The sequence below is a fragment of the Microcaecilia unicolor genome, chromosome 4, assembly GCF_901765095.1.
Source record: "Microcaecilia unicolor chromosome 4, aMicUni1.1, whole genome shotgun sequence".
NCBI classification, from domain to species: domain Eukaryota; kingdom Metazoa; phylum Chordata; class Amphibia; order Gymnophiona; family Siphonopidae; genus Microcaecilia; species Microcaecilia unicolor.
In genome coordinates, this window is record NC_044034.1 from 75,903,788 (window position 1) to 75,930,955 (window position 27,168).

General features: G+C 48.8%; 1 protein-coding gene across 1 annotated transcript in view; it reads right to left on the reverse strand.

Annotated features, from left to right (window-relative positions):
- HMGB1 (high mobility group box 1) overlaps positions 1–26,600 on the reverse strand; it is an 88,624-nt gene extending 62,024 nt beyond the window's left edge. Inside the window, 3 exon segments of the mRNA XM_030200359.1 lie at positions 6,044–6,189; positions 22,263–22,425; positions 26,516–26,600. Of these exon segments, the coding sequence (XP_030056219.1) occupies positions 6,044–6,189; positions 22,263–22,412 (296 nt within the window). The 5' untranslated portion in view covers positions 22,413–22,425; positions 26,516–26,600.
- Positions 26,601–27,168: the final 568 nt, after the last annotated feature.

A 27,168-nucleotide genomic window follows, 5' to 3' on the forward strand; every position in this document is an offset into this window, starting at 1 on the left:
TCTTTTAGACTTTTTATTAATGCTTTGCATCCAACTTTGCCAGTGCTTATGTTGCTTCTTATTTTTGTCATTTGGGTCCTTTTTCCATTCTTTGAAGGACATTCTTTTGGCTATTAATAGCCTCTTTCTCTTCACCTTTTAACCATGCTGTTGTTTTCTCTTCTTTCCACCTTTGCAACTACGTGGAATGCATCTGGTCTGGGCTTCCAAGATGGTATTTTTGAATAACATCCATGCCTGATGTGGAGGGGCATTTTCGAAAGGGACGTCCCAAGTTTCGATTGGGACGTCCTCGCAAAATGTCCCAATCCAGGGGCAGGGAAACCTGTATTTTCTAAACAAGATGAACATCCATCTTTCGTTCAAAAATACCGTCAGGGACGTCCAAATTCTTAAATTTCGCCGTCCCTAGACATGGACGTTTGATTTTTGGCGATTTTCGAAACTAAAGACGTCCATCTCAGAAACGACCAAATGTAAGCCATTTTGTCGTGGGAGGAGCCAGCATTTGTAGTGCACTGGTCCCCCTGACAAACCAGGACACCAACCAGGCACCCTAGGAGGCACTGCAGTGGACTTCATAAAATGCTCCCAGGAACACTGCTCCCTTACCTTGTGTGCTGAGCCCCCCAAAACTCAACTGTACACCACTACCATAGCCCTTACGGGTGAAGGGGGGGGGGCAGCTAGATGTGGGTACAGTGGGTTTCTGGTGGGTTTTGGAGGGCTTGCTGTTTCCTCCACAAATGTAACAGGTGAGGGGGGGGATGGTGCTGGGTCTGCCTGTCTGAAGTGCACTCACCCACTAAAACTGCTGAGGCTGGCACGACATATTTTTACAGATGTTTTTTGAGGGTGGGAGAGGGTTAGTGACCACTGGGAGACTAACGGGAGGTCATGTCTCCGGTGGTCATCTGGTCATTTCAGGCACCTTTTTGTGCCTTAGTCGTAATAAAAACAGGTCCAGGTGAAAACGTCCAAGTTCTCGTCAGGGACGTCCTTGTTTTTTTTCGATTATGGGTCAAGGACGTCCAAGTGTTAGGCATGCCCAAGTACCGCCTTCGCTATGCCTCAGACAGTCCCTCTTGAACTTTGGCCATCCCTGCGATAGAGTGCAGTTGGGGGATGTCCAAAATCGGCTTTCGATTATACTGATTTGGACTTTCTGTGAGAAGGATGTCAATCTTCCGATTTATGTCAAAAGATGGGCATCCTCCTCTTTAGAAAATGAGCCCATTAATGTCCTAACCTTAGCAGCTGATCCTTTTAGCTTCTTTTTAACCATTTTCCTTATTTTATTAGTTGCCTTTTCGAAAATGAAATGCAGCTACAGTAGATTTCCTTTGCAGGTTTATCCATAATATTAGCTCAAACTTGATCATGTTATGATCACTGTTTCCCAGGGGACCCAACAGCGCAACCTCTTGCACTATGCCCTGCACACCACCGAGGATCTGATCCAAAATGGCTCCCCCTCTTGTTGGTTCTTGGACCAGTTGCTCCAAGAAGCAGTCGTTTATTACATCTAGAACTTTTATCTCCCTGGCACTCTTTGATGTTAACATTTATCCAGTCAATATTGGAGTAATTGAAATCACCCATTATTATAGTGTTGCCCAATCTTCCTGTAAACATTTCTTCATCTGTCTTTTCGTTCGGTCCCAGTGAATGGTACTACTTCTTCCCGTCACACATGGAATTTCTATCCATAATGATTCCACTCTGCTATCTATGGAACCATTATAGATTCATCAACCATTCTGGATATCCTAAAAACTTGATAGTGCAGAAGGACTCAGTTGACTGAGAACAGTTATACAAGAAAGGTCTATGAAAGAACAAGTTGAAGATATAGTAGTGGTCACAGGCAAAAAAAAAAAAAAAAAAAAAATCCTGACGTCATGTTACCTATATGATGGTGCTTACTAAGGGCTCACTTTATATTTCTCTTGCTGTACTTGGGCTCTTTCGCTTTTAGCAGCAACTACAGCAGCAAAGGCTCCACATTAGTGAAAATTCTTCCTGCCAAGTATGTGCCTTAATATCTGTTGCAATCTGTGATTTAATATCATCTTTTAGATGTTGTTTCCATAACTTTAAAAACTGTGTTAAGTACCATATCACTTACTGCACTTTATTGTATAGGGTGCAAATTCCTACACTGAGCACTACTAATTTGTTGTAATCAGGTCTTGAATGTCTGGATGCATTGGGAAGGCCTTATAAGAACCTCTAAGCCCATTCATGATTGACGAACAGGGTACTCCTGATGCCTAAGCAGAAGGCTCTTCAATGGAAAGCACTGTTGGTGAGTCAGAAATAAAAGTACCGAGTTCCTCTTTATGGAACAAGCACAGTACTTTCAGATCCACCACCTCCTCAGGAGGGAGCTCTCCTTCCTCTAACAGCTCCTCTGAATAGACTGAACCCATATATTAGATAAAGAATGAAAAGCAGAAATAGCCTCATCTGTCCACTCCTAGAGGTCTAAACGAGATCTCTTTGGGAAGCTCGCCAGGTGCCCTTGGACTGGATTGGCCGCTGTCGTGGACGGGATGCTGGGCTCGATAGACCCTTGGTCTTTTCCCAGTGTGGCACTACTTATGTACTGGAGGGGCAGCAGGGCAAGAAACTGAAGCACCTTGCAGCAACTCAGACTGTCCCCGCTTCAGTAAATAAGCCTGGTGTAAGAACAATATCAACTGTGGAGAAAACAAGATCCTGATGCAGCTGAATGCTCTGTTGGGCCCCGAGGTTGTAAAATGGCGACTGTGCTCCATGCATGATCAGACAGTCACTGTTCCTTATTGCTAGTCGGCTCCAGCAAAATGGCTCCTGTTCCTACACGTTTTGCATCAAACTGCTCACCAGCCCTGCTGGAGAGCCCGAGGTCCCCAGCATATTCTGATGCTACACCAAATCCGAAGATGTGTAGCCAACGACCGTTTCTTCCACGTCCCGCTGGATTCCTGGCTTGCACGCACTGCAATGGCAAAACACCAGCCAGCGGGTCCTACAGCAGGAACACTGCTGTCTACATGGGAGTCATCATCCATCCTGTCACAAGTGCAGCACAATGAGTTCCCAAGCGGTGAGTCAGAATCTCTCTCCAGAACCAAGTAGAACTTGCAACCCCCCCCCCCCCCCAATCAATCTTTAGTCAGACTTACTGCTGATATTCTTATGTTCTTATGTACTGTCGGCTGCTCCCCACCTGCCCAAGCTCACAGTCACCACATGTCTTACCCCAGTTGAGAAAGAATCAGGACTCTGTCCCAGGCTCTCCAGTAAACCTTATTCCTTCTTTCCACCCCCCAAGATTGTTGTGCTGGAAAAATAAGAGCTCCACAGGAAACAGGGAAGAGGTGAAGGGAAAGAAGAAGTAAATTCACGGGGCACCAGAGACAGGGATCTGAAGACCTCCAGATGCCACCTGCAAAGCTCAACTGGAGAGCAATTAACCAACTGGACCAGGAACAATTCATTCAGAACCAGAGGCTGAAAAGTGTGTCCTTTCACATGATGCAGATAGAAAATACTGCTGAACTGGACATGCCAAGAGAGAGGTCTCAACTCAGTTTTCAGTTCTCTATCCACCTGCTAGTTCCCACAGGTTCTGAAATAATGGGAATAATGAAAACGCTATTACAGCACTTGAATATATAGGCCCATACAGTCAGATTCAGTAAATGGCAACCAGACATACGAACTGTTAAAATCCATGCTAAGCGCCATTCTATAAAGGTTGCTTAGTGCTATGCAACCTTTATAGAATAGCACTTAGCACAGATTCCCATGTCCAACTTTGGGCACAAGGACTTATGCCTGCCAAACGCTGGTATAAATACTGGTGTCCAATTGATGGCAGTTGGGAGCAAGAATCCAATTATTCTCTAACACCCCCAACCTGCCCATGCCCCTCAATGAACATGCCTTTTGTGTCTTGCACTATGAAGTTTAGGTACCCAGTGTTATAGAATAACATATAGGCAGACCCATGCCTAAGTCCTACTTAGTGCTAATTAACTAGAATAATTGATTGTTAAGGCTCTGTTTACTAGGGTGATTGAATCTGCTCTAAACCAAAACATCTTACCTTTTAGCCCTGGATGTTTTTGCATTGTTCCATTATGACAGAAAAACATCCAACGTGGCTATGTTTTACCTCTCTAAAGGCTGTGTCAGGGGCTACAGCTATTAGGGTTCTAAAAGGCACATACACTTAATAGTTAGCAGCAGTGGTGTGCTGGTAAATTTTTAACAACAGGCTCTCTCCTGTACCCCCCCCCCCCCCCCCAACAATTGCAGGGCTGGCTATACCCGGGGAGAGCCTGGGGGAAGGCAATGCATTACTCTTTCCAGGAAAAAATAAAAAGATTTTAAATGCTCCCATGTTCCAATGTAATTCATGTTTAATGTGGGATAAAATGCCATAAGTAAGTAAACAGATAGAAATTCTGAGTGTTGAGCACCTGATTCTCATAACATGATTTCTGTTTTATGGCCCTTTACCAGTAGAAAAAAATCTCTGCACGAATATAACAGTGCTAGGGCGTTCCTATAACACTGATTACAATTTATAACGAATTACTACTCTATCTATGAAAAGTTATTCCACTATTATTCCGTATGCACAAGCTGGCATGCTTGAAAATATAAGATTAAATAAAAATTCAACGATTTGTTTTTTTACAGTATGCATATCTCACCCACCTACCAGGCTATTCCAGACCTCCTCCCCACTCCCCTGGGCCACTCCCAGCACATACCTGAAGCCACCACCCTGGTGGTCTAGTGGATTCTTCGGGGCAGGAAAGATCCCCAGTCTTTCCTGCCCGCTGCTGACCTCCTCCCCAGTCCCCCGAGCCACAGGGTGCCCTCCCGGCACATGTCTGAAGCCACCCTGATGGTCTAATGGATTCTTCGGGGCAGGAAAGATCCCGCTGCCAGCGCCGACCCTCTTGCTGCCGTACCTTCTTTAAAATGGCCGCCAAGACTTCAGCTGGAAGTCTCGGCAGCCATTTTTAAAGAGCGATATGGCAGCAAGAAGAGGGTCAGCACCGGCAGCAGGCAGGAAAGACTGGGGATCTTTCCCGCCCCGAAGAATCCACTAGACCATCAGGGTGGCGGCTTCAGGTATATACCGGGACCCTGCAGCTCGGGGGAGCCGGGAGGAGAAGCGAACAGGGAGTGGAAGGGAGCCCTGCCTGATTTTAAACAACCGGCTCGCAAAACATTAAAATTTAACAACCGGCTCTTGCGAGCAGGCTCCAGCACACCACTGGTTAGCAGTCAAATCCAAGTAAAAGCAGAAACCAAAAATGCACAGCCAGTCATTCTTGTCTTTTTCTAAGAAATTCATCCAAAATGAAAAGATTGTGTCCTTTCAGGCCATCATAGATTTTGCAACAATATAAGTAAAAGTAGGCTACATTTTGAAAGAGTGAAAAGAATGGTGTGGGATACCTGAGAGCTTTACCCATGACTGATTCATCACAGCTCAGGTCCTGAAAGGACAAAATCATTCCATTCTGGATGAATTTCTTAGAAAAAGACAAGAATAGCTGGCTGTGCATTTATGGTTGATGTTTTCACTTGGATTTGACTACTATTAGGTGTATTTGCCTTTTAGGACCCTAACAGTTGTAGCGCCTGAAGCAGCCTTTAGAGAGGCAAAATGTGGCAACGTCTGGTTTTGTTTTAAAGTGACAAGATTAAAAAGCCTCTTAAACCAATCAAGATGTGTGTTCTGCTTTTCTGGACTGCATTACACTACCTGCAGATTTCTGTTTTCCTCTTCTGGACTTCCAAGTTTTGGGAATGCCCAAATCCCACCCCCAACACACCCCCTTGTGAATTGCAGCACTGCAGAGAAAAGTCTCAAATCCAAGTTTCAAAAATTGTGATTACGACATTTTTTGGAGAAAACCATCCAAATACCACTTCATGTTGTTTTTAAGATGTTTTTCTCTTTTGAAAATGAGCCTTGAGTGTACAAATACATTTCCTATCAGTGCTTTAATAGGAAAGTGACTATACTCACGGTGGCCTCTTTGGAGCATTGGGGTCCTTAAACTTCTTTTTTGTTTCCCCTTTGGGTGGTATATAAGACTTCATTTCCCTCTCATAACGCAACTTGTCAGCCTTTGCCATATCCTCAAATTTTCCTTTCTCCTTGGCGGACATGGTCTTAAAAATACAAGCATAAAAATGTTATTGTTAAAATTCTTACGTATTTCATCATGCAAGATTTACTGAGAGTTATTGTATTTTTGCATTTCAGGATTCTAAAATTCAATGTATGGATTTAGACCTGCTTTTACAGGAAAAAAAAAAAAGGTCCAAGTCACAAAAGACTAAATCAGAGATATGGCCTGCCTTGCAAGGCTTTCAGATTGCCTCATATGCTAATAATAAAGCGAATGCTACATACCTGTAGAAGGTATTCTCCGAGGACAGCAGGCTGATTGTTCTCACTGATGGGTCACGTCCACGGCAGCCCCCTCCAATCGGAAACTTCACTAGCAAAGGCCTTTGCTAGCCCTCGCGCGCCCATGCGCACCGTGCATGCGCAGCAGTCTTCCCGCCCGAACCGGCTCGTGTTCGTCAGTCCCGTATGTAGCAAGACAAAGACAAGGGAAGACACAACTCCAAAGGGGAGGCGGGCGGGTTTGTGAGAACAATCAGCCTGCTGTCCACGGAGAATACCTTCTAAAGGTATGTAGCATTCGCTTTCTCCGAGGACAAGCAGGCTGCTTGTTCTCACTGATGGGGTATCCCTAGCCCCCAGGTTCACTCAAAACAACAAACATGGTCAATTGGGCCTCGCAACGGCGAGGACATAAGGTAAAATTATGTATCATACCTGATAATTTTCTTTCCATTAATCATAGCTGATCAATCCATAGACTGGTGGGTTGTGTCCATCTACCAGCAGGTGGAGATAGAGAGCAAACTTTTGCCTCCCTATATGTGGTCATGTGCTGCCGGAAACTCCTCAGTATGTCGATATCAAAGCTCCATCCGCAGGACTCAGCACTTAGAGAATTACACCCACAAAGGGACACTCTGCCCAGCTCACCACCGCCGAAACGGGGGAGGGGAATTAACCCAGCTCATCCCCACACAAGTGGGGGAGGGGAATCCGTCCAGCTCATCCCCGCGGAGCGGGGGAGGGACACCACCCCGCCGATGCGGGGGGATCTGGCTTATCCTGCAACCGCAACAGGAGCTGACTGACCCTAACACCGCCGAAGCGGGAGGGGTACAAAGCTGCCCTACAGCCGCACGAAGCGGGAGGGAGTGCCGGCAGAATTTAAGTCTCAATCCAGCCCCGTAAAACGGAGGGGAGAGGAATGCAGCAGCTCACTGTAACACAAACTCGTCTCAACTCTTGAAGAATCCAAGTGAAAAAACTTGAACACGAAGTCCTCCTGAAGTAACTGAAGACTAAACTTGAACCTAAAATTCAACCAGAATATAAACAGTACAGATATCTGGGAGGGGCTATGGATTGATCAGCTATGATTAATGGAAAGAAAATTATCAGGTATGATACATAATTTTACCTTCCATATCATCATGCTGATCAATCCATAGACTGGTGGGATGTACCGAAGCAGTACTCACCCAGGGCGGGACATTGAAATCCCTGACTTCAACACTGAAGCTCCAAACCGGGCCTCCGCCCGAGCAGCCACAGTCAAGCGGTAATGCTTGGAGAATGTATGGGCCGATGCCCAAGTTGCCGCCTTGCATATCTCTGCCAAGGAGACGAACCCGGCCTCTGCCATCGAGGCCGCCTGAGCTCTAGTGGAGTGAGCCTTCAGCTGGATAGGCAGCACCTTCCCCGCGGCCACATAAGCCGCTGCAATGGCTTCCTTGACCCATCTTGCCACTGTAGGCTTAGCAGCCTGCAGACCCTTACGAGGACCTGCAAACAGGACAAACAGATGATCCGATTTCCGGAAATCATTGGTCACTTCCAAGTATCTGATGATCACTCGTCTCACATCCAGATATTTGAGAGCAGAGAATTCCTCTGGGTAGTCCTCCCTACGAAAGGAGCTGCTGATTCACATGGAAGCGAGAAACAATCTTGGGCAGGAAGGAAGGCACTGTGCGAATAGTCACTCCTGCCTCAGTGAACTGCAGAAAAGGCTCTCGACATGAGAGCGCCTGGAGCTCGGAAACTCTTCTGGCTGAAGCGATAGCCACCAAAAAGACTGCTTTCAACGTCAGGTCTTTCAGAGATGCCCTCGACAAGGGTTCAAAAGGCGGCTTCTGCAAGGCTCTTAGCACCAGGTTGAGATTCCACGCAGGCACCACTGAGTGCAGAGGAGGGCGCAGGTGATTAACTCCCTTGAGAAAGCGCACCACATCTGGCTGCGAAGCCAGGGAAGCACCCTTCAGGCGGCCCCTGAAGCAAGCCAGAGCCGCTACCTGGACTTTAAGGGAACTGAGCGACAGGCCTTTCTCCAGACCTTTTTGCAGGAACGCCAACACTGAAGAAATTGGAGCAGTGAAGGGAGAAAGTGAGCCTGCTTCACACCACGCTGCAAAGGTACGCCAAACCCTGGCGTAAGCCGTAGAAGTAGAGCGCTTCCTCGCTCTCAGCATAGTGGTGATGACCTTGTCTGAGAAGCCCTTCTTTCTCAGACGCTGCCGCTCAATAGCCAGGCCGTAAGACCAAAGGGGGAGGGATCCTCCATCACCACGGGACCCTGATGTAACAGGCCCTGCTCCACTGGCAGCCGCAGAGGATCGTCGACTGAGAGCCTGATCAAGTCCGCATACCAGGGACGTCTGGGCCAATCCGGACCCACCAGGATTATCCGGCCTGGATGCTTTGCCACCCGGTCTAGCACCCTGCCCAACATGGGCCAGGGCGGGAACACATAGAGAAGCTCTTGTGTCGGCCACTGTTGGAGAAGAGCATCTACTCCCAGGGATCGAGGGTCCCGTCCTCTGCTGAAAAAGCGCGGCACTTGGTAATTGGCCGATGACGCCATCAGATCTAGGCTCGGCTGGCCCCAGCGCTTTGTGATGTCCAAGAACGCCTGAGCAGATAGCTGCCACTCTCCGGGCTCCAAGGTATGGCGACTGAGAAAGTCCGCCTTGACATTCATGACTCCGGCAATGTGGGCCGCTGACAGCTGTTCCAGGTTCGCTTCCGCCCACTGGCATAAATTCATGGCCTCCTTGGCTAGAGGGGCGCTCTTGGTACCTCCCTGGCGGTTGACATAGGCCACAGCCGTGGCATTGTCCGACAGGACCCGTACTGGCTTCAACGCCAGTACCGGGATGAACTCCAAAAGCGCCAACCGAATGGCTCTGAGTTCCAGGAGGTTGATAGACCACTTTGCCTCTGCAGGAGACCAGAGCCCCTGCGCTGTCCTTCCCAAGCAGTGGGCTCCCCAGCCCGACAAAGAGGCGTCCGTCGTGACGACAATCCACTCCGGGGTCACCAGAGGCATTCCTGCAGACAACTTGTCCGTCTGCGTCCACCAGCTCAGCGCCTTGCGCACTGCTGGGTCCAAGGGAAGGCGCACAGCATAATCCTCCGACATCGGAGTCCAGCGCTGCAGCAGAGAGTGTTGTAGTGGTCTCATATGAGCCCTGGCCCAGGGCACTACTTCCATCGTGGCCGTCATAGAGCCCAACAGCTGCACATAGTCCCAAGCCCGAAGAGGAGAGGCTACTAGGAACTGGTCCACCTGAGCCTGAAGCTTGACAATCCGATTGTCTGGCAGGAACACTCTGCCCACTTGGGTGTCGAATCGAACTCCCAGATACTCCAGGGACTGAGTTGGGCGCAGCTGGCTTTTCTCCCAGTTGATGATCCACCCCAGGGAGCTCAAAAGAGCAACCACCCGGTTCACAGCTTTGCCGCACTCTGCATAAGAGGGGGCTCGGATCAACCAGTCGTCCAGATAAGGATGGACTTGTACTCCTTCCTTCCTCAGGAAGGCCGCGATGACCACCATTACTTTGGAGAAGGTCCGCGGAGCAGTAGCCAACCCGAACGGGAGGGCTCTGAACTGGAAGTGTCGGCCCAGGACTGCAAAACGCAGAAAGCGTTGATGAGGAGGCCAGATGGGAATATGCAAGTACGCTTCCTTGATGTCCAAGGATGCCAGGTACTCCCCTGCCTTCACTGCCGCTATAACAGAGCGGAGAGTCTCCATGCGAAAGTGCCGAACTTTCAAGGCCCGATTGACCCCTTTGAGGTCGAGGATAGGCCGGACAGAACCTCCTTTCTTTGGTACAACAAAGTAAATGGAGTAACGCCCCTTGCCAAGCTGATTTTCTGGCACCGGAACGACCGCACCCAGGCGGATCAGGTTGTCCAAGGTCTGCTGCACTGCCACAGCTTTGACCGGAGACTTGCAGGGAGAGAGTACAAACCCGTCTCTTAAGGGTCGGCAGAACTCTAGCTTGTAGCCGTCTTTGATGACTTCCAGCACCCAAGCGTCTGAAGTTATTGTGGTCCACTCGCCCAAAAATGAGGACAGCCGTCCTCCAATCTGCACTGGGGCGTGGACCAAGGCCCCGTCATTGGGTACGAGACCCTGGGGGAGGACCGGAGGGAGCACCTCCGGGACGGCGGTCTCTGCGAAAGGAATGCTGCTTGGGGGAGAAGTTCCTCTTGAAGGAAGAGGGGGCAGAGGAGCCCGACCTGCCCGGGCGGAACCGACGGGCTTCCTGAAACCGTCCTCTGGAGGTACCGGGGCGAGTACTAGCCCGAGCCCTGACCTCTGGTAACTTCTTGCCCTTAGACGTGCCGAGATCGGTCACGATTTTGTCCAGCTCGACCCCAAAGAGCAGCTTGCCTTTAAAAGGCAATCTAGCCAGGCGGGATTTAGAGGCGTGGTCAGCAGACCAATGCTTCAGCCAAAGCCACCGCCGCGCAGAGATTGTCTGAGCCATGCCTTTAGCTGAGGCCCTCAAGACATCATACAGCAAGTCTGCCAAATAGGCTAAGCCCGATTCCAGGGCCGGCCAATCAGCCCTCAAGGAATGATCCGAGGGGGAAGCCCGCTGCACCATAGTCAGGCACGCCCTGGCCACATAGGAGCCGCAAACTGAGGCCTGCAAACTTAAAGCAGCCGCCTCAAAGGACGACCTTAAGGCCGCCTCCAATCTTCTGTCTTGGGCGTCCTTTAGGGCCGTGCCACCTTCCACCGGCAACGCAGTTTTCTTAGTCACCGCAGTGATTAAAGAATCCACGGTAGGCCACAGATAGGCCTCACGTTCACTTTCAGGCAAAGGATAGAGGCGGGACATAGCCCTAGCCACTTTAAGGCTCGCTTCCGGGACATCCCATTGAGCCGAAATTAAGGTGTGCATGGCATCATGCACGTGGAAGGTTCTAGGCGGGCGCTTTGTCCCCAGCATAATGGCAGAGCCAACAGGGGCTGAGGGAGAGACGTCCTCCGGAGAGGAAATCTTCAAAATGCCCATGGCCTGCACTAACAGGTTGGGCAAATCCTCTGAGCTAAAGAGCCGCGCTGCAGAGGGGTCATCCGCTCCATCCGAGCGGGGATCCGTCTCCTCCAAGGAATCCGCAAAGGACCGTTGGGAGAACTCAGATACGCTGCCCTCATCTACATCGGAGGAGACAAAGTCCTCCAAGGCCTGGGAATCAACCCGAGGGCGTTTACCTCCGGGAGCCTCAACCTCTTTACCAGATGAGGGAGCAGGGGCAGCGTTTTGCATAAGGAAGGCCTGCTGCAGCAGCAAAACAAACTCGGGGGAGAAACACCCCAGACTGTGCACTTCCGCAGCCTGGGCTACAGCCCTAGACGCACCCTCAACCGGCGCTCGCAAGAGCGGGGGAGAGACATGCTGCGCATCCAAGATGGCGTCCGGCGCGACACTCCGCGAAGGAGCCGCGCGGGAAGAACGGCGCTTAACTTTAGCCGCTTTTGTGCCGTCGCCCAAATTAAGGGCGTTCATGGCATTAATGTCTCCCACCTCAAGGGCGGCCCAAGAAGAAGCCGTCCGAGCCGCGTGGCCGGCCAAGATGGCGGAGGCGAGCAACGGGGGATGGGCGTTTATGGCGGGAAAAACCGCCACACCGGAGGAAGGACCGGGACACTCATCGGTCACGAAACTGTCACCCAACAAGGGCGAATCAGACTTTAAGACCCCCGCATCCCCTCTAGAAGCGCCCAAGCGATCCGGGGAGCGACTCTTTGCGCCCTCGCCCTCCGACGCCATAGGCCACGTGGAGATCAATCGGGGAACCCCCTGCCCGCTATAAAAAGGTAAAAATTACCTGCTTTCCGCTCCGAGCTGTAACGACCTGGTGTCCCAGTGAGTAGCTGCAATAGACGTTTAAATAAACGTCGAAATAAACGCCTTTAAGGACGTTCAAAATTTTTTTTTTTTTAACGGAGCCAGCGGGAGGGGGGAGAAAAGGAGGGACCTGGCGCCACCAGGTTTGCACTTGCTCAAGAAGAGCCCTCAACCCCAGGCACTCAACAAAACCTAAAAATTAGGCTTGGAGGCCTAGCCAGAGCTGCTGCTGTGTGTGACCACCACCTGCTGAGATAGAGAACATACTGAGGAGTTTCCGGCAGCACATGACCACATATAGGGAGGCAAAAGTTTGCTCTCTATCTCCACCTGCTGGTAGATGGACACAACCCACCAGTCTATGGATTGATCAGCATGATGATATGGAACTGAGATTGACCTAACAACTTATCCAACTAACAGAGTGTAGCCTGGAACAGAATAAACATGGGCCTAGGGGGGTGGAGTTGGATTCTAAACCCCGAACAGATTCTGAAGCACTGACTGCCCAAACCGACTGTCGCGTCGGGTATCCTGCTGCAGGCAGTAATAAGATGTGAATGTGTGGACAGATGACCACGTCGCAGCCTTGCAAATCTCTTCAAGTGGGCCACTGACGCTGCCATGGCTCTAACACTATGACCCTCAACAGCCAGCCCAGCCTGGGCGTAAGTGAAGGAAATGCAATCTGCTAGCCAATTTGAAATGGTGCGTTTCCCCACAGCCACTCCCCTCCTGTTGGGATCAAAAGAAACAAACAATTGAGCGGACTGTCTGTTGGGCTGTGTACGCTACAGATAGAAGGCCAATGCTCTTTTGCAGTCCAATGTGTGCAGCTGACGTTCAGCAGGGCAGGAATGCGGACGGGGAAAGAATGTTGGCAAGACAATTGACTGGTTCAGATGGAACTCCGACACTACCTTCGGCAAGAACTTAGGGTGAGTGCGGAGGACTACTCTATTATGATGAAATCTGGTGTAAGGGGCCTGAAGCTCACTGACTCGACGAGCTGAAGTAACTGCCACCAAGAAAATGACCTTCCAGGTCAAGTACTTCAGATGGCAGGAGTTCAGTGGCTCAAAAGGAGGTTTCATCTGCTGGGTGAGAATGACATTGAGATCCCATGACACTGTAGGAGGTTTGACGGGGGGCTTTGACAAAAGCAAACCTCTCATTAAGCGAACAACTAAAGGCTGTCCCGAGATCGGCTTACCTTCCACACGGTAATGGTATGCACTGATTGCGCTAAGGTGAACCCTTACAGAGTTGGTCTTGAGACCAGACTCAGACAAGTGCAGAAGGTATTCAAGCAGGGTCTGTGTAGGACAGGAGCGAGGATCTAAGGCCTTGCTGTCACACCAGACGGCAAACCTCCTCCATAAAAAGAAGTAACTCCTCTTAGTGGAATCTTTTCTGGAAGACACGGGAGACACCCTCCAACAGACCCAAAGAGGCAAAGTCTACGCTCTCAACATCCAGGCCGTGAGAGCCAGAAACTGGAGGTTAGGATGCAGAAGCGCCCCTTCGTCCTGTGTGATGAGGGTCGGAAAACACTCCAATGTCCACGGTTCTTCTGAGGACAACTCCAGAAGGAGAGGGAACCAGATCTGACGCGGCCAAAAAGGAGCAATCAGAATCATGGTGCCTCGGTCTTGCTTGAGTTTCAACAAAGTCTTCCCTACCAGAGGTATGGGAAGATAAGCATACAGCAGGCCTTCCCCCCAATCCAGGAGGAAGGCATCCGATGCCAGTCGGCCGTGGGCCTGAAGTCTGGAACAGAACTGAGGGACCTTGTGGTTGGCTCGAGATGCAAAGAGATCTACCAAGGGGGTGCCCCACACCTGGAAGATCCGGCGCACTACTCTGGAGTTGAGCGACCACTCGTGAGGTTGCATAATCCTGCTCAACCTGTCGGCCAGACTGTTGTTTACCGCCTGCCAGATATGTGGCTTGGAGCAACATGCCATGATGGCGAGCCACAGCCACATGCTGACGGCTTCCTGACACAGGGGGCGAGATCCGGTGCCCCCCTGCTTGTTGATGTAATACATGGCAACCTGGTTGTCTTTCTGAATTTGGATAATTTGATGGGACAGCCGATCTCTGAAAGCCTTCAGAGCGTTCCAGACCGCTCGTAACTCCAGGAGATTGATCTGCAGATCGTGTTCCTGGAGGGACCAGCTTCCCTGGGTGTGAAGCCCATCAACATGAGCTCCCCACCCCAGGAGAGACGCATCCGTAGTCAGCACCTTTTGTGGCAGAGGAATTTGGAAAGGGCGTCCCAGAGTCAAATTGGACCAAATCGTCCACCAGTACAGGGATTTGAAAAAACTCGTGGACAGGTAGATCACGTCCTCTAGATCCCCAGCAGCCTGAAACCACTGGGAAGCTAGGGTCCATTGAGCAGATCGCATGTGAAGACGAGCCATGGGAGTCACATGAACTGTGGAGGCCATGTGGTCAAGCAATCTCAACATCTGCCGAGCTGTGATCTGCTGGGACGCTCGTACCCGGGAGACGAGGGACAGCAGATTGTTGGCCCTTGTCTCCGGAAGATAGGCACGAGCCTTCCGAGAATCCAGCAGAACTCCTATGAATTTGAGTCTCTGCACTGGGAGAAGATGGGACTTTGGGTAATTTATCACAAACCCCAGTAGCTCCAGGAGTCGAATAGTCATCTGCATGGACTGTAGAGCTCCTGCCTCGGATGTGTTCTTCACCAGCCAATCGTCGAGATAAGGGAACACGTGCACTCCCAGCCTGCGAAGCGCTGCTGCTACTACAGCCAGACACTTCGTGAACACTCTGGGCGCAGAGGCGAGCCCAAAGGGTAGCACACAGTACTGGAAGTGACGTGTGCCCAGACGAAATCGCAGATACGAAGTTTCAGCGTGCTTGTCTGACATTGCTGCCTGGATGTCTCAACGCCACCTGAAATTAAATATGACCAAAACCGAGCTTCTCATTTTCCCCCCCAAACCCACCTCCCCCGCTTCCCCCGTTTCTATTTCTGTTGATGGCTCTCTCATTCTCCCTGTCTCCTCAGCTCGAAACCTTGGGGTCATCTTTGACTCTTCTCTCTCCTTCTCTGCTCATATCCAGCAGACCGCCAAGACCTGTCGTTTCTTTCTTTACAACATCCGTAAAATCCGCCCCTTTCTTTCCGAGCACTCTACCAAAACCCTCATCCACACCCTTGTCACCTCTCGTCTAGACTACTGCAATCTGCTTCTTGCTGGCCTCCCACTTAGTCACCTCTCCCCGCTCCAGTCGGTTCAAAACTCTGCTGCCCGTCTCATCTTCCGCCAGGGTCGCTTTACTCATACTACCCCTCTCCTCAAGACCCTTCACTGGCTCCCTATCCGTTTTCGCATCCTGTTCAAACTTCTTCTACTAACCTATAAATGTATTCACTCTGCTGCTCCCCAGTATCTCTCCACACTCGTCCTTCCCTACACCCCTTCCCGTGCACTCCGTTCCATGGATAAATCCTTCTTATCTGTTCCCTTCTCCACTACTGCCAACTCCAGACTTCGCGCCTTCTGTCTCGCTGCACCCTACGCCTGAATAAACTTCCTGAGCCCCTACGTCTTGCCCATCCTTGGCCACCTTTAAGTCTAGACTGAAAGCCCACCTCTTTAACATTGCTTTGACTCGTAACCACTTGTAACCACTCGCCTCCACCTACCCTCCTCTCTTCCTTCCCGTTCACATTAATTGATTGATTTGCTTACTTTATTTATTTTTTGTCTATTAGATTGTAAGCTCTTTGAGCAGGGACTGTCTTTCTTCTATGTTTGTGCAGCGCTGCGTATGCCTTGTAGCGCTATAGAAATGCTAAATAGTAGTAGTAGTAGTAGTAATACTGCCTGTGAGCTGGCAATATCGGGATGTGCGTGTAGGCGTCCTTCAAGTCCAGAGAGCATAGCCAATCGTTTTCCTGAATCATGGGAAGAAGGGTGCCCAGGGAAAGCATCCTGAACTTTTCCTTGACCAGATATTTGTTCAGGGCCCTTAGGTCTAGGATGGGACGCATCCCCCCTGTTTTCTTTTCCACAAGGAAGTACCTGGAATAGAATCCCAGCCCTTCTTGCCCGGATGGCACGGGCTCGACCGCACTGGCACTGAGAAGGGAGGAGAGTTCCTCTGCAAGTACCTGCTTGTGCTGGAAGCTGTAGGACTGAGCTCCCGGTGGGCAATTTGGAGGCTTCGAGGCCGAATTGAGGGTGTATCCTTGCCGGACTATTTGAAGAACCCAACGGTCGGAGGTTATAAGAGGCCACCTTTGGTGAAAAACTTTCAACCTCCCCCCGACCGGTAGATCGCCCGGCACGGATACGTTGATGTCGGCTATGCTCTGCTGGAGCCAGTTAAAAGCTCGTCCCCTGCTTTTGCTGGGGAGCCGTAGGGCCTTGCTGAGGCGCACGCTGCTGACGAGAGCGAGCGCGCTGGGGCTTAGCCTGGGCCGCAGGCTGGCGAGAGGGAGGATTGTACCTACGCTTACCAGAAGAGTAGGGAACAGCCCTCCTTCCCCCATAAAAACGTCTACCTGAGGAGGTAGATGCTGAAGGCTGCTGGCGGGAGAATTTGTCGAAAGCGTTATCCCGCTGGTGGAGCTGTTCTACCACCTGCTCGACTTTTTCTCCAAAAATGTTGTCCGCTCGGCAAGGGGAGTCTGCAATCCGCTGCTGGATCCTATTCTCCAGGTCGGAGGCACACAGCCATGAGAGTCTGCGCATCACCACACCTTGAGCAGCGGCCCTGGACGCAACATCAAAGGTATCATATACCCCTCTGGCCAGGAATTTTCTGCACGCCTTCAGCTGCCTGACCACCTCCTGAAACGGCTTGGCTTGCTCAGGAGGGAGCTTGTCCACCAAGCCCGCCAACTGTCGCACATTGTTCCGCATATGGATGCTCGTGTAGAGCTGGTAGGACTGAATCTTGGCCACGAGCACAGAGGAATGATAGGCCTTCCTCCCAAAGGAGTCTAAGGTTCTGGAGTCTTTGCCCGGGGGCGCCGAAGCATGCTCTCTCTAACTCTTAGCCTTCTTTAGGGCCAGATCCACCACACCAGAGTCGTGAGGCAACTGAGTGCGCATCAGCTCTGGGTCTCCATGGATCCGATACTGGGACTCCATCTTCTTGGGAATGTGGGGATTAGTTAGTGGCTTGGTCCAGTTCACCAGCAATGTCTTTTTTAGGGCATGATGCATGGGTACTGTGGACGCCTCCTTAGGTGGAGAAGGAAAGTCCAAGAGCTCAAACATTTCAGCCCTGGGCTCATCCTCCACAACCACCGGGAAGGGAATGGCCGTAGACATCTCCCGGACAAAGGCCGCGAAAGACAGACTCTTGGGAGGAGAAAGCTGCCTTTCAGGGGAGGGAGTGGGATCAGAAGGAAAGCCATCAGACTCCTCGTCAGAGAAATATCTGATGTCCTCCTCCTCCTCCCACGAGGCCTCACCATCGGTATCAGACACAAGTTCACGAACCTGCGTCTGAAGCCGTGCCCGACTCGACTCCGTGGAAACACGGCCACAGTAGGAGCGTCGATAGGTGGACTCCCTCGCCAGCACCGGCGAAGCTCTCTCCGCCAACGTCGTCGGGGAGTCTGCCTGGGAGGCGGCCGTAGCCGGTACCGGAAACCTCACCTCGGGCAAGGGGCCAGCCGTCGCCTCACTCGACGGTACTGGTGGCGCAAGCACCCCCGGTACCGGAGAAGGGCGCAACAGCTCTCCCAGAATCTCTGGAAGAACGGCCCGGAGACTCTCGTGCAGAGCGGCTGTGGAGAAAGACTGAGAAGCCGATGCAGGTGTCGAGGTCAGAGTCTGTTCCGGGCATGGAGGCGGTTCCGGGCTGTCCAAGGGGGAGCGCATCGACACCTCCTGAACAGAGGGTGAGCGGTCCTCCCGGTGCCGATGCCTACTGGGTGCCGACTGCCTCGGCGACCCAGAGCTCTCGGTACCGAGACGGGAAGGAGACCGGTGACGATGCTTCTTTGACTTCTTCAAGCGAAGCATGTCACCGGAGCTTCCCGGTACCGACGAGGAGGACGTAGAATCCAACTGTCGCTTCCTCGGGGCCGAGGCCGAAGAAGGTCGATCTCGGGGGGGCTGTACCACAGGAGCCCTCAGGGCAGGGGGAGACCCACCCGAAGGCTCACCACCACCAGCAGGGGAATGGACAGCCCTCACCTGCACTCCAGACGAAGCACCACCGTCCGACGACATCAGCAATAGCGGAGGTCCCGGTACCACCGACGTCGACGCAGCCTTCCGATGTCTCGGTACCGACGATGCAGGAGGTAGAAGCCTCGATGCAGTCGATGCCGAGGTCGAAGACTTCGATGCTGTCGACGTTGATGCACTCGATGCATCCCGTGCTGTTGTCGTCGAAGAGCCCGAGAACAACGCGTTACACTGGGCCTGGGCCAATCTCGCTACCTGAGTCCTCTATTTCAAAAGAGCACAAAGACTGCAGGCCTGCGGGCGGTGCCCAGCCCCCAGACACTGAAGACACGAAGCGTGCCTATCAGTGAGCGAGATTACCCGGGCGCACAGGGTGCACTTCTTGAAGCCACTGGAAGACTTCCATGACATGGGTGGAAAAATCACACCGGCGAAATCAAAATTCGCGATGACGACGAAAGGCACCAAAAAGAAGGGAGAAAAAACCCGTACCGAGGCCAAATAGGCCGGTCCCGAAAGCGAAAGGAAACTTACGCGGGGAAAAAGCTGGAAACATGGGAAAGGGGTAAAGACCGGATCGGGCGGGAACACGGCCGCACATGCGCGGTGAGCAAAGGCCTTTGCTAGTGAAGCTTCCGATTGGAGGGGGCTGCCGTGGACGTCACCCATCAGTGAGAACAAGCAGCCTGCTTGTCCTCGGAGAAAAGCTTGGTACATTACAATTCAAGGGCCCTGTTTACTAAGATGCAATGTAGGCGTGCAAACATTTTAGCACACACTAACACTAGAGGCACCCATAGAAATATAAAGGGTGTCTATCGTTAGCATGCCCTAAAAAGTTAGCGTGCCTACAGCGCGGCTTAGTAAACAGGGCCCCAAGTGCTAAATGATCAGGTGAAAAAACAGAATCTGAGATATTCTAATTTAAACACGGGAAATAGAACCTGAAAAGGTTATGACCCACAAAATATCCCAACTTGGAAAACTCAAAAGTCATTAAAATATCCATGACCTACTATGGGCATGTAGCACTAAACACCAATAAAAGAGTCCTTTTACTACCCAGCGGTAGGGCTACCGCTGGGTTTCCATGCAGGGAATCGGCACTACCGCCAAGCTTGCTCATGAGCCTGGTTTTAGTACCAACTTCCAGCGTGCGCTGTTTCTGGTGCTAAGAAATTTTTAAAACTTTTCTAGCACTGGGGTTGAGCCTAACTAGGCAGCGACATGCGCTGTCTAGTTACCACTGGAGCCCTCACCACCTCCTAAATAGGAGGCGGTAAGGGCTGAAGCAGTAAATGGCAGTGGTAAAAAGTGGCCCAAAATGAGCATTAACTTTTACTCTCAAATTCCTGATAAAACTATTTAATTGGCATCCTTAAACTCTAAAAGCAGCAGAGGTATGCATGTTTGACATGAATTTTATTAACCACCTTTTATGTCATAAGAACATTAAAGTCATTTACAGTGACTCTCACCCCACCTGCTCTATAATCCAAACGCCTGCCTAAAGAATCAAGACGCAAGATTTACTTTAAAATTTCTTAAAAGATGTTTCCATTCTCAAGTGACTCAGTAAGGCAGTTCATATACAGGGTCCTAACAAAAAAAGCTGAGCAGCACAAGTTCAAAGTGGACCCACAAATAGGGTTAAAGATGTTAAGTGATACTTGGGAGGATGAGAGTGTTCTGGCTGGAAAGCAGGGAATCAAACAGTCTGCAAAGTAAAGCGGTTTAAAGGGGAAAAAAAGGGCCTCGTGTGTCAAGGAAAAAAAAAACCTGAGCATTGGTGAAAAGGTTCTTTGGCACATACCAAATCACAAATACAGTGGAGGGTTTATAACTGGGTGCCTAGGCTGGAAAAGCATTGAAGTACGTATGCCCTTGCCCGACTTTATAAAAGGTAACATATAAGCCTATGTGCTTTTATAAGAATAGGTTCTTGTAAAGCGCTCATATAAACAGTTATACCTGCTCCAAGGCTAGCATAAACTTTTCCATTTAAGTTTCTACAGATGTACATGCATATTGTGCAACTTTGCCTAACTGCCACCCCCTGGAATACCTACATCATATTATGCAAAAATACATGCTATGTGTCAGTAGCACATATTTTTATGTATGTATACCCCAGGCAATTTGATAAGGGCATATTTCTGTTTTACTCAAAAAAAAAGGCTTTTAAAATTTACCCCCACAGAGGTAGAGTCAAGAAAGAGCACCAAACTTTAAGCGCTACAATGATGCACGCTAACTGCAGTTCCACACGAACTGCTCTTACAGAATATTAGCCTACTGCAATTTTACACCCAACTTTAGGCACAAGCACTTTTGCCATTTCAAGGCTAGTGTTTAGTGCTTGCATCCGTTTGCACAGGTAACTCCTAGTTTTCTAGAACTTGCATGTCTAACTCCTAGGCACACCCCCAACCCACCCATGCCTCTCCTACACCCACTCTCCCCTAGGAGCTGTGCACAATAAAATTGCGTGCACAGCTTCTAGAATAGTGACTAAAGGCATGTGCAACTGCTAATTGGTGCCAATTAAAGCTAATTGACTTAACTCCAATTAACAGCCAATAATAAGCTGTGCACATAACAAATTACACATGCAAATTTGTACGCTAAGCCTAAATTTAGGGAATGCAAGTTTATAGAATTAGGGGGATAATGCATAGTGCTGTACTTAATACCATTCATTCTCTGGTGAGCATACATGTAAGTACTTTCAAAATAAAAAGGAAGAAGCACATCTGACTAGTACTACAATAGGAGTGTATGTTAATGGCACAAGTAACATTCCTATAAATTCAGAGGTTTTCAACCCAGGGCACACCTAGCCAATCGGGGTTTTCAGAATATTCCCCCCATCACCACCACCACCACCAATTGATAGCATTAGCTGGTTAGAAGAACCACTGTACTAATAAGTATTCTGGAAAAAAAACATATTAACACAAGCAGCATCACTGTAATTTCAAGTTTACAGATAGCACAATCTGGATTACTGAAACTTTCTATAAGTGTCCAAATTTCTAACATGTACTATATTTAATCTTAGCAGTAAACGGACATGCAAAAGTTAAAAGCTATTTTTAACCTCAGTAAAATCAAACGTTCAAATAAGAATGCTTACCTGCCAAAACAGTCTTGCCTTCTTAAGTACAGGTTGTCTGTTCTTGAATGCAGTTTGTATCACTTCCCTCCCAGCCAAAAGCAGATGGGAAAGATGTGTTTTACCATGAGTTAAAATGATAATTTTGTGGGTTTTATTGCACCTCTTTGAATCTTGTTCCGGTGTTTCCTTATTTTGTCCAATTGTTTTTACATATATTTTCAACATGTTGGTAATTAAAAGCCTTTGCCTGTGATTGTGTACATTAATACTTTGCATCATAGGAGCCAACTTTTTACAATGATTGGGGATGTTAAGCCCAATGGAAGTTACCTCATCCCTGGGCAGTCAACGAGTTTGCTCAACATTGAGGGTGCTCAAGCACCCAAAGAGCTGGCTCCTAAGTTTTGCATGTATAAATATATATGCCCCAGATCCTCAGACGAATCAGCAAAGGACCACTCAGCTTTGTCTGAAATCAAAATGGTGCAAGTGGCAGGAATGAAGCTTTAACATTTTCAAACAGATATATGTCCTTAGACATAAAAACCTGAAGGAATCTTCATTATTGCATTGGTTTAAATAATATTTTACTACTGCCTTTCAACTGTGATTAGCATATTAAAAATTTAATAAAAATAAAGCCTAAGCCTTACCTTCCATCTTTCTGAACATTTTTTGGAGAACTCTGAGAAGTTCACAGAAGCATCAGGGTGTTTCTTTTTGTGCTCCTCTCTACAGGTTTGCACAAAATATGCATACGAGGACATTTTACCTCTTGGCTTCTTAGGATCACCTTTACCCATCTTGGATTAATTTCTAAAACACAAAATGAAAGCTCATTAATCCATTATTTTATGGCAGTTATTAAGGTCTAAGAAAACTGTACTTTAAAAAAACGTTTCCCCATTTTGGGCCAGCTTCTATATATAGCACCGAAAAAAATCAGCGTGGAAAAATTTCTATAAACCGTGCCTAACATTAGGCGCAGTTTATAGAATACACGTAGCACCTGAACCTGGAATTAAATTTAGGCACAACCATTTACACCAACTAAAACCTGGTGTAAATACACATTTCTAACTTAGGCACGGATTGGGCGTATTCTATAACAGTGCGCATAATTTCTAGAAATGCCAATGCATTACAATTTTTGCGCACCACTTTACAGAATACGCTTTGAACGTTGTGTGCGTAAATTCTAATTAGTGCTGGTATTTGCTGGTTATTGTTCAATTATTGACACTGCCAAATTTGCACATGCAACTTTAGTCGCTATATATAGAATCCAGGCCTTTGTGCCTATGGAAAAAAAAATCCTTAGTACATAGACCCCCCCCCCCCCCCCCCCCCACTTTGTCCACATGGTTCACAATCTTGTATGCCAAGTCTTGCAAGAGGATGCCACAGTTATGCAACAACTCTTGATTATCTAGTCCACAACCAACTTCTGTAGATGTGCTCTCATTAAGCGTCACTCCTTGCAGATGGCTCTATTTTTATTTTTTTTAGCTTGGGTTCTATGTGTCTTGTCTATCTTACTGGACTGCAGAGGCGTAGCCAGACTTCGAGGGGAGGGGGGGCCAGAGCCCAAGGGGGAGGGGCACATTTTGGCCCGCCTTCCCACTGCCACACTGCCACCGCCACTTCTGCCCCCCCCCCCTGCTGCCACTCCCCCCCCCCCCCCACCGCCACTGGAAGGTTACCTTGCCTGGCAGGGGGTCCCAACCCCCCCCACCAGCTAAAGTGTTTGTCCCGTGCTGGTCTCACATTGCCTGGCGCCCTGTCATGTTGCATGCTCAGTTTCATTCAAACGAGTGTGCACGGTGCTGACAGGACAGAGCACCAGGCAATCTAAGACCTGCACGGGACAAACACCTTAGCTGGCGGGGGTTGGGGACCCCCACCAGCCAAATCGGGGGCCCTGGAGCCAATTTGGGGGGCCCAGGCCCCCGTGGCCCCTCCCCCATAGCTACACCACTGTTGGACTGTAAGCTTCAAAAAGCAGGAATGTCTAGTATGTGTTTAGGGGCTACATACACCTGGGAGCTATACACTTCACATTGCAAAACTAAAAAATAAATAAATACATTTTCCTATCAAATACTTTATAATGGTTAATTAGATTGTAAGTTCTGTCGGGCAGGGACTGTCTCTCTCTTCATGTTCAAGTGTACAGCGCTGCGTACGTCTTGTAGCGCTATAGAAATGATAAGTAGTAGTAATCTAGATTAGAATTTGGCATCAGTCTATAAAGAAACCATCCAATTTACAACAGGATAAACACAACAGCAGCTCTCAACTGGATGAAGTGAGTCAGAGGAAAGGAAATTCTATATATATAAAAAAAAAAAATCAAGAAACATTTCTGACTGGAGAGCCTTTAAATTGAGTTATCATGAAAATGTGCAAGAGTCTTAAGCTAAATTAAGTGAAATTATTGTTAATAATTACTCATGTCCTTCTTTTACCAAAATACTTTCATGTTAACATGTTAAATGGAAGGGGCCCAAAGTTGCTATTAGTTTCAAGTATAAAACTCGACTAACAAAAACTATCCAGCCTGTCAGCTAAAAACTGGCTAAACTTGCTTAAATTGTTATGGGAGTCCTAATGTGGACAGGTACTTATCAACCCCCCCCCCCCCCCTCTAGTTTGCCTGTAAGAAATCACTGACAAAATATATTTGTTGTTTTATGGTGGAAACAGCAAATGCTGTCAGAACAGTAATGTAAATAGCACTCAAGGGAGAAAACCCTCTCTGTCCCCAAGTGACTCCGGAATAGAACGGAGATACCCCTGAGCTTTGCATTGCTGGATTCAGCACTTTGTATAAGTTACCATATACTACCTACAAAGTTGTTCCTAAAAAAAACTCCCAATATCTAGAATTTATTGTTAACCATAATCCAAATCCCCCACCTCCCCCCACTGCAGCTTGACAGGTTCCGTTTTTCTTGGGGGGGGGGGGTCCTAAAAAACAAAGGAAACCCCCAAACGCACACACTTTAAAAAGTTCCTTAAAAAACACTCGTTGACAGCAACATTTTTCTACAATGCTTTTTAATTTGCTTCCTGTAAATTTCTATAACTAAAAGACTTCATCTATAAAATATTTATAAAAAACTTCATATCTGTCATAAACACCCTTCAAAAAGCAGTCTTTCAACATAATTTTAAAGTTGGGCAGATTGTTTCCCAGCGTACTACAAACTCTGCCCCTCCCCCCCAAAAAAGAATTAATAAAAGGATTAAAATGTCACTTATAACTCCATATACACTGTAAAATTTGTTATTTTTAAAAAAGCGAGATGCCCCATTTAATCTTGACTACGCTCCCCTTCTAATAGCCAGGATCGCTATTGGGTTTACTGAAGCAATGGCGCAGCTCCTTGCCAGAAAGGAGGTCAACAACAACGGCGATATTTCTTCTTCCATTTTGTGAAGAATGGCTTCCTGATGAAAGAAAGTCCCCCTGAAATGGGTCTGGCCGCCACTGTGTGCCGGTGCGAGGCGTCGGGCAGGAGCGGGAGACCGGCGGTCCGCAGCTCCGGACACTGCACTGTGCGGCACATATATTGTGGAGCGGGGTTTGCTATAATACAGAGGAGAGGACTTCGGTGGAAATGTACTGTGTTAAGACATAGTCACATAGAGGAGAAAGGGAGCGCGGCGCCGACGCACACAGCAGTAGCTCGGAATGGCCGCTGCTTGTCTTCATTGCCGCGCACACGCGCGCTCCCCTCTCTCTGTCTGAGAACATGGCTCCTCTCCCTTTGTGTTGGCGGCGCGCGCGCACCCCAGTCCGCGCACCCGCTTCAGCCATTAAAGCAGATAGTAGGCTCCAGTCAGGCTAAATGACGACCAAGTGAAGGCGCGTGCCGGCTAGTTATGCCGCGCGCGCACTGGCACCACTTCTCCCCCTCCCTTTCCCGGCCGCCGCCACCAGCACAGCACAGCCATTACACACACTATAACAGAAGAGACTATGGGAGCCTACCCGCCGCTCTCCCAACCGCCACCCCGAGCCCGGCGAAAGCCGCAGCCCCGAAAAAACCCCGCTATTCAGCTGGCCGGAGGTGGGACCGCCGCCCCTAGCTTTTAAAATCCTCACCCGAAGCTGACAACCGGGGGAAAAGGCGGTTTGAAAAAGTTGCGGGGAAGTGCGCGCTCCCACTGTAATGTCTCAGCGCTTGCCTTGTTTTCTCCATAGACTCCCATAGTCAGCCATATTACAGCAAGCGCAGCTTCTGAGGTAATTTATGTTTCCTCCACCAACACGCCCTAAATTTTCACCCAGACCTCCAAAGAGCTTTATTTCGGGAGGGATATTTTATTTTATAGATACGTTTATTTTTTTCTCTCATTTTTCACACGGAATCTGCTGTTCTGTTCTCCCGCACCTGAAGTGTGAGAGCCGCTCAGATGCGAATCCAATGGCTTTTCCCTGCAGCAAGCGGCAGCAATCATAGCAATGTATTGTAATGTAAGCAGTTTATTTGTAACGCGATTTTCCCACTCGCGTACATTTCCCCTTACTCACACACAAACACAGAAATCATCCCGAGTTCAGAATCTTATTTTACAGGCATTTCCCGTTCAAAAGATCTATTTTATATTTTTATCCGACGAGTTTAAAAACTAATTTTCTCTCCGGTTTTCTCTCTCTCTCTCTTCTGTACATCTATAGCGATGCCTTTAGTTTAATTGAAGAGATTTCTTTTTTTACATTTATACATATACATTATACACGCAGTTTTCTCGTTGTTCCTAATTTGCTTTCGTGTAAAATACTTTTCTCCTCATCATTTCTTTCTTTATTGTTGTTAATATTTCTTTTTGAAATTTGTTTTTCTGTCTGCTCAACACACTTACCCACTTTCAGGCACGCTACCGTGTTAAGACTTACCCAATGCTGTCTCTATGTAGCTCAATGTACTGCAATGGCTGAGAGCGGGATCGATACGCAGCCTCTTCACTCTCCCGAGCTGTAACATTACTCTCAACGGAGCCTGCCCCCCATTGGTTACTGCCGACTCATTCGCTGTTCCTATTCGAGAACTAGGTTCCATTGTCCTGACCAGAGGCTGCCTCGGATTGGCTGTCATTTGACAAACGTCATCCAGGATTAAAATAGCGCGCAAATATGAAAACATTCTGAGGGGAAGGCTGAAGCGGGATGCAGCTGTAAGGCAGAGTTATAGTGTTTGCTAGTGGAGTCTATTATAGGCTATACCAAGCAGAATTGGAAACTCTAAAATTGGGGCATTTCCTTCTCCATTGGTTTTAAGGTTTAGCTGCATTATCTGCAGTCTCACTGTTGCAAGTATTCACTAACCTGATACCCCCCCATTCCCAAGTTTATGGGTATCCGACTACACAAGTCTTTGTCATGTTCGCTACAATTAGTTATGTCCATCCATTTCTGTGTCCACGTTTGTTAAGTTTGGTTTATGATCAAATAGTAATTTCATGTAAGGTATAATTGCCTTACTATCTCTTACGTTACCTCAAGAACATAACTGTAACCTGTCTTCAATTATTTTCAGTGACAAAGCAGTA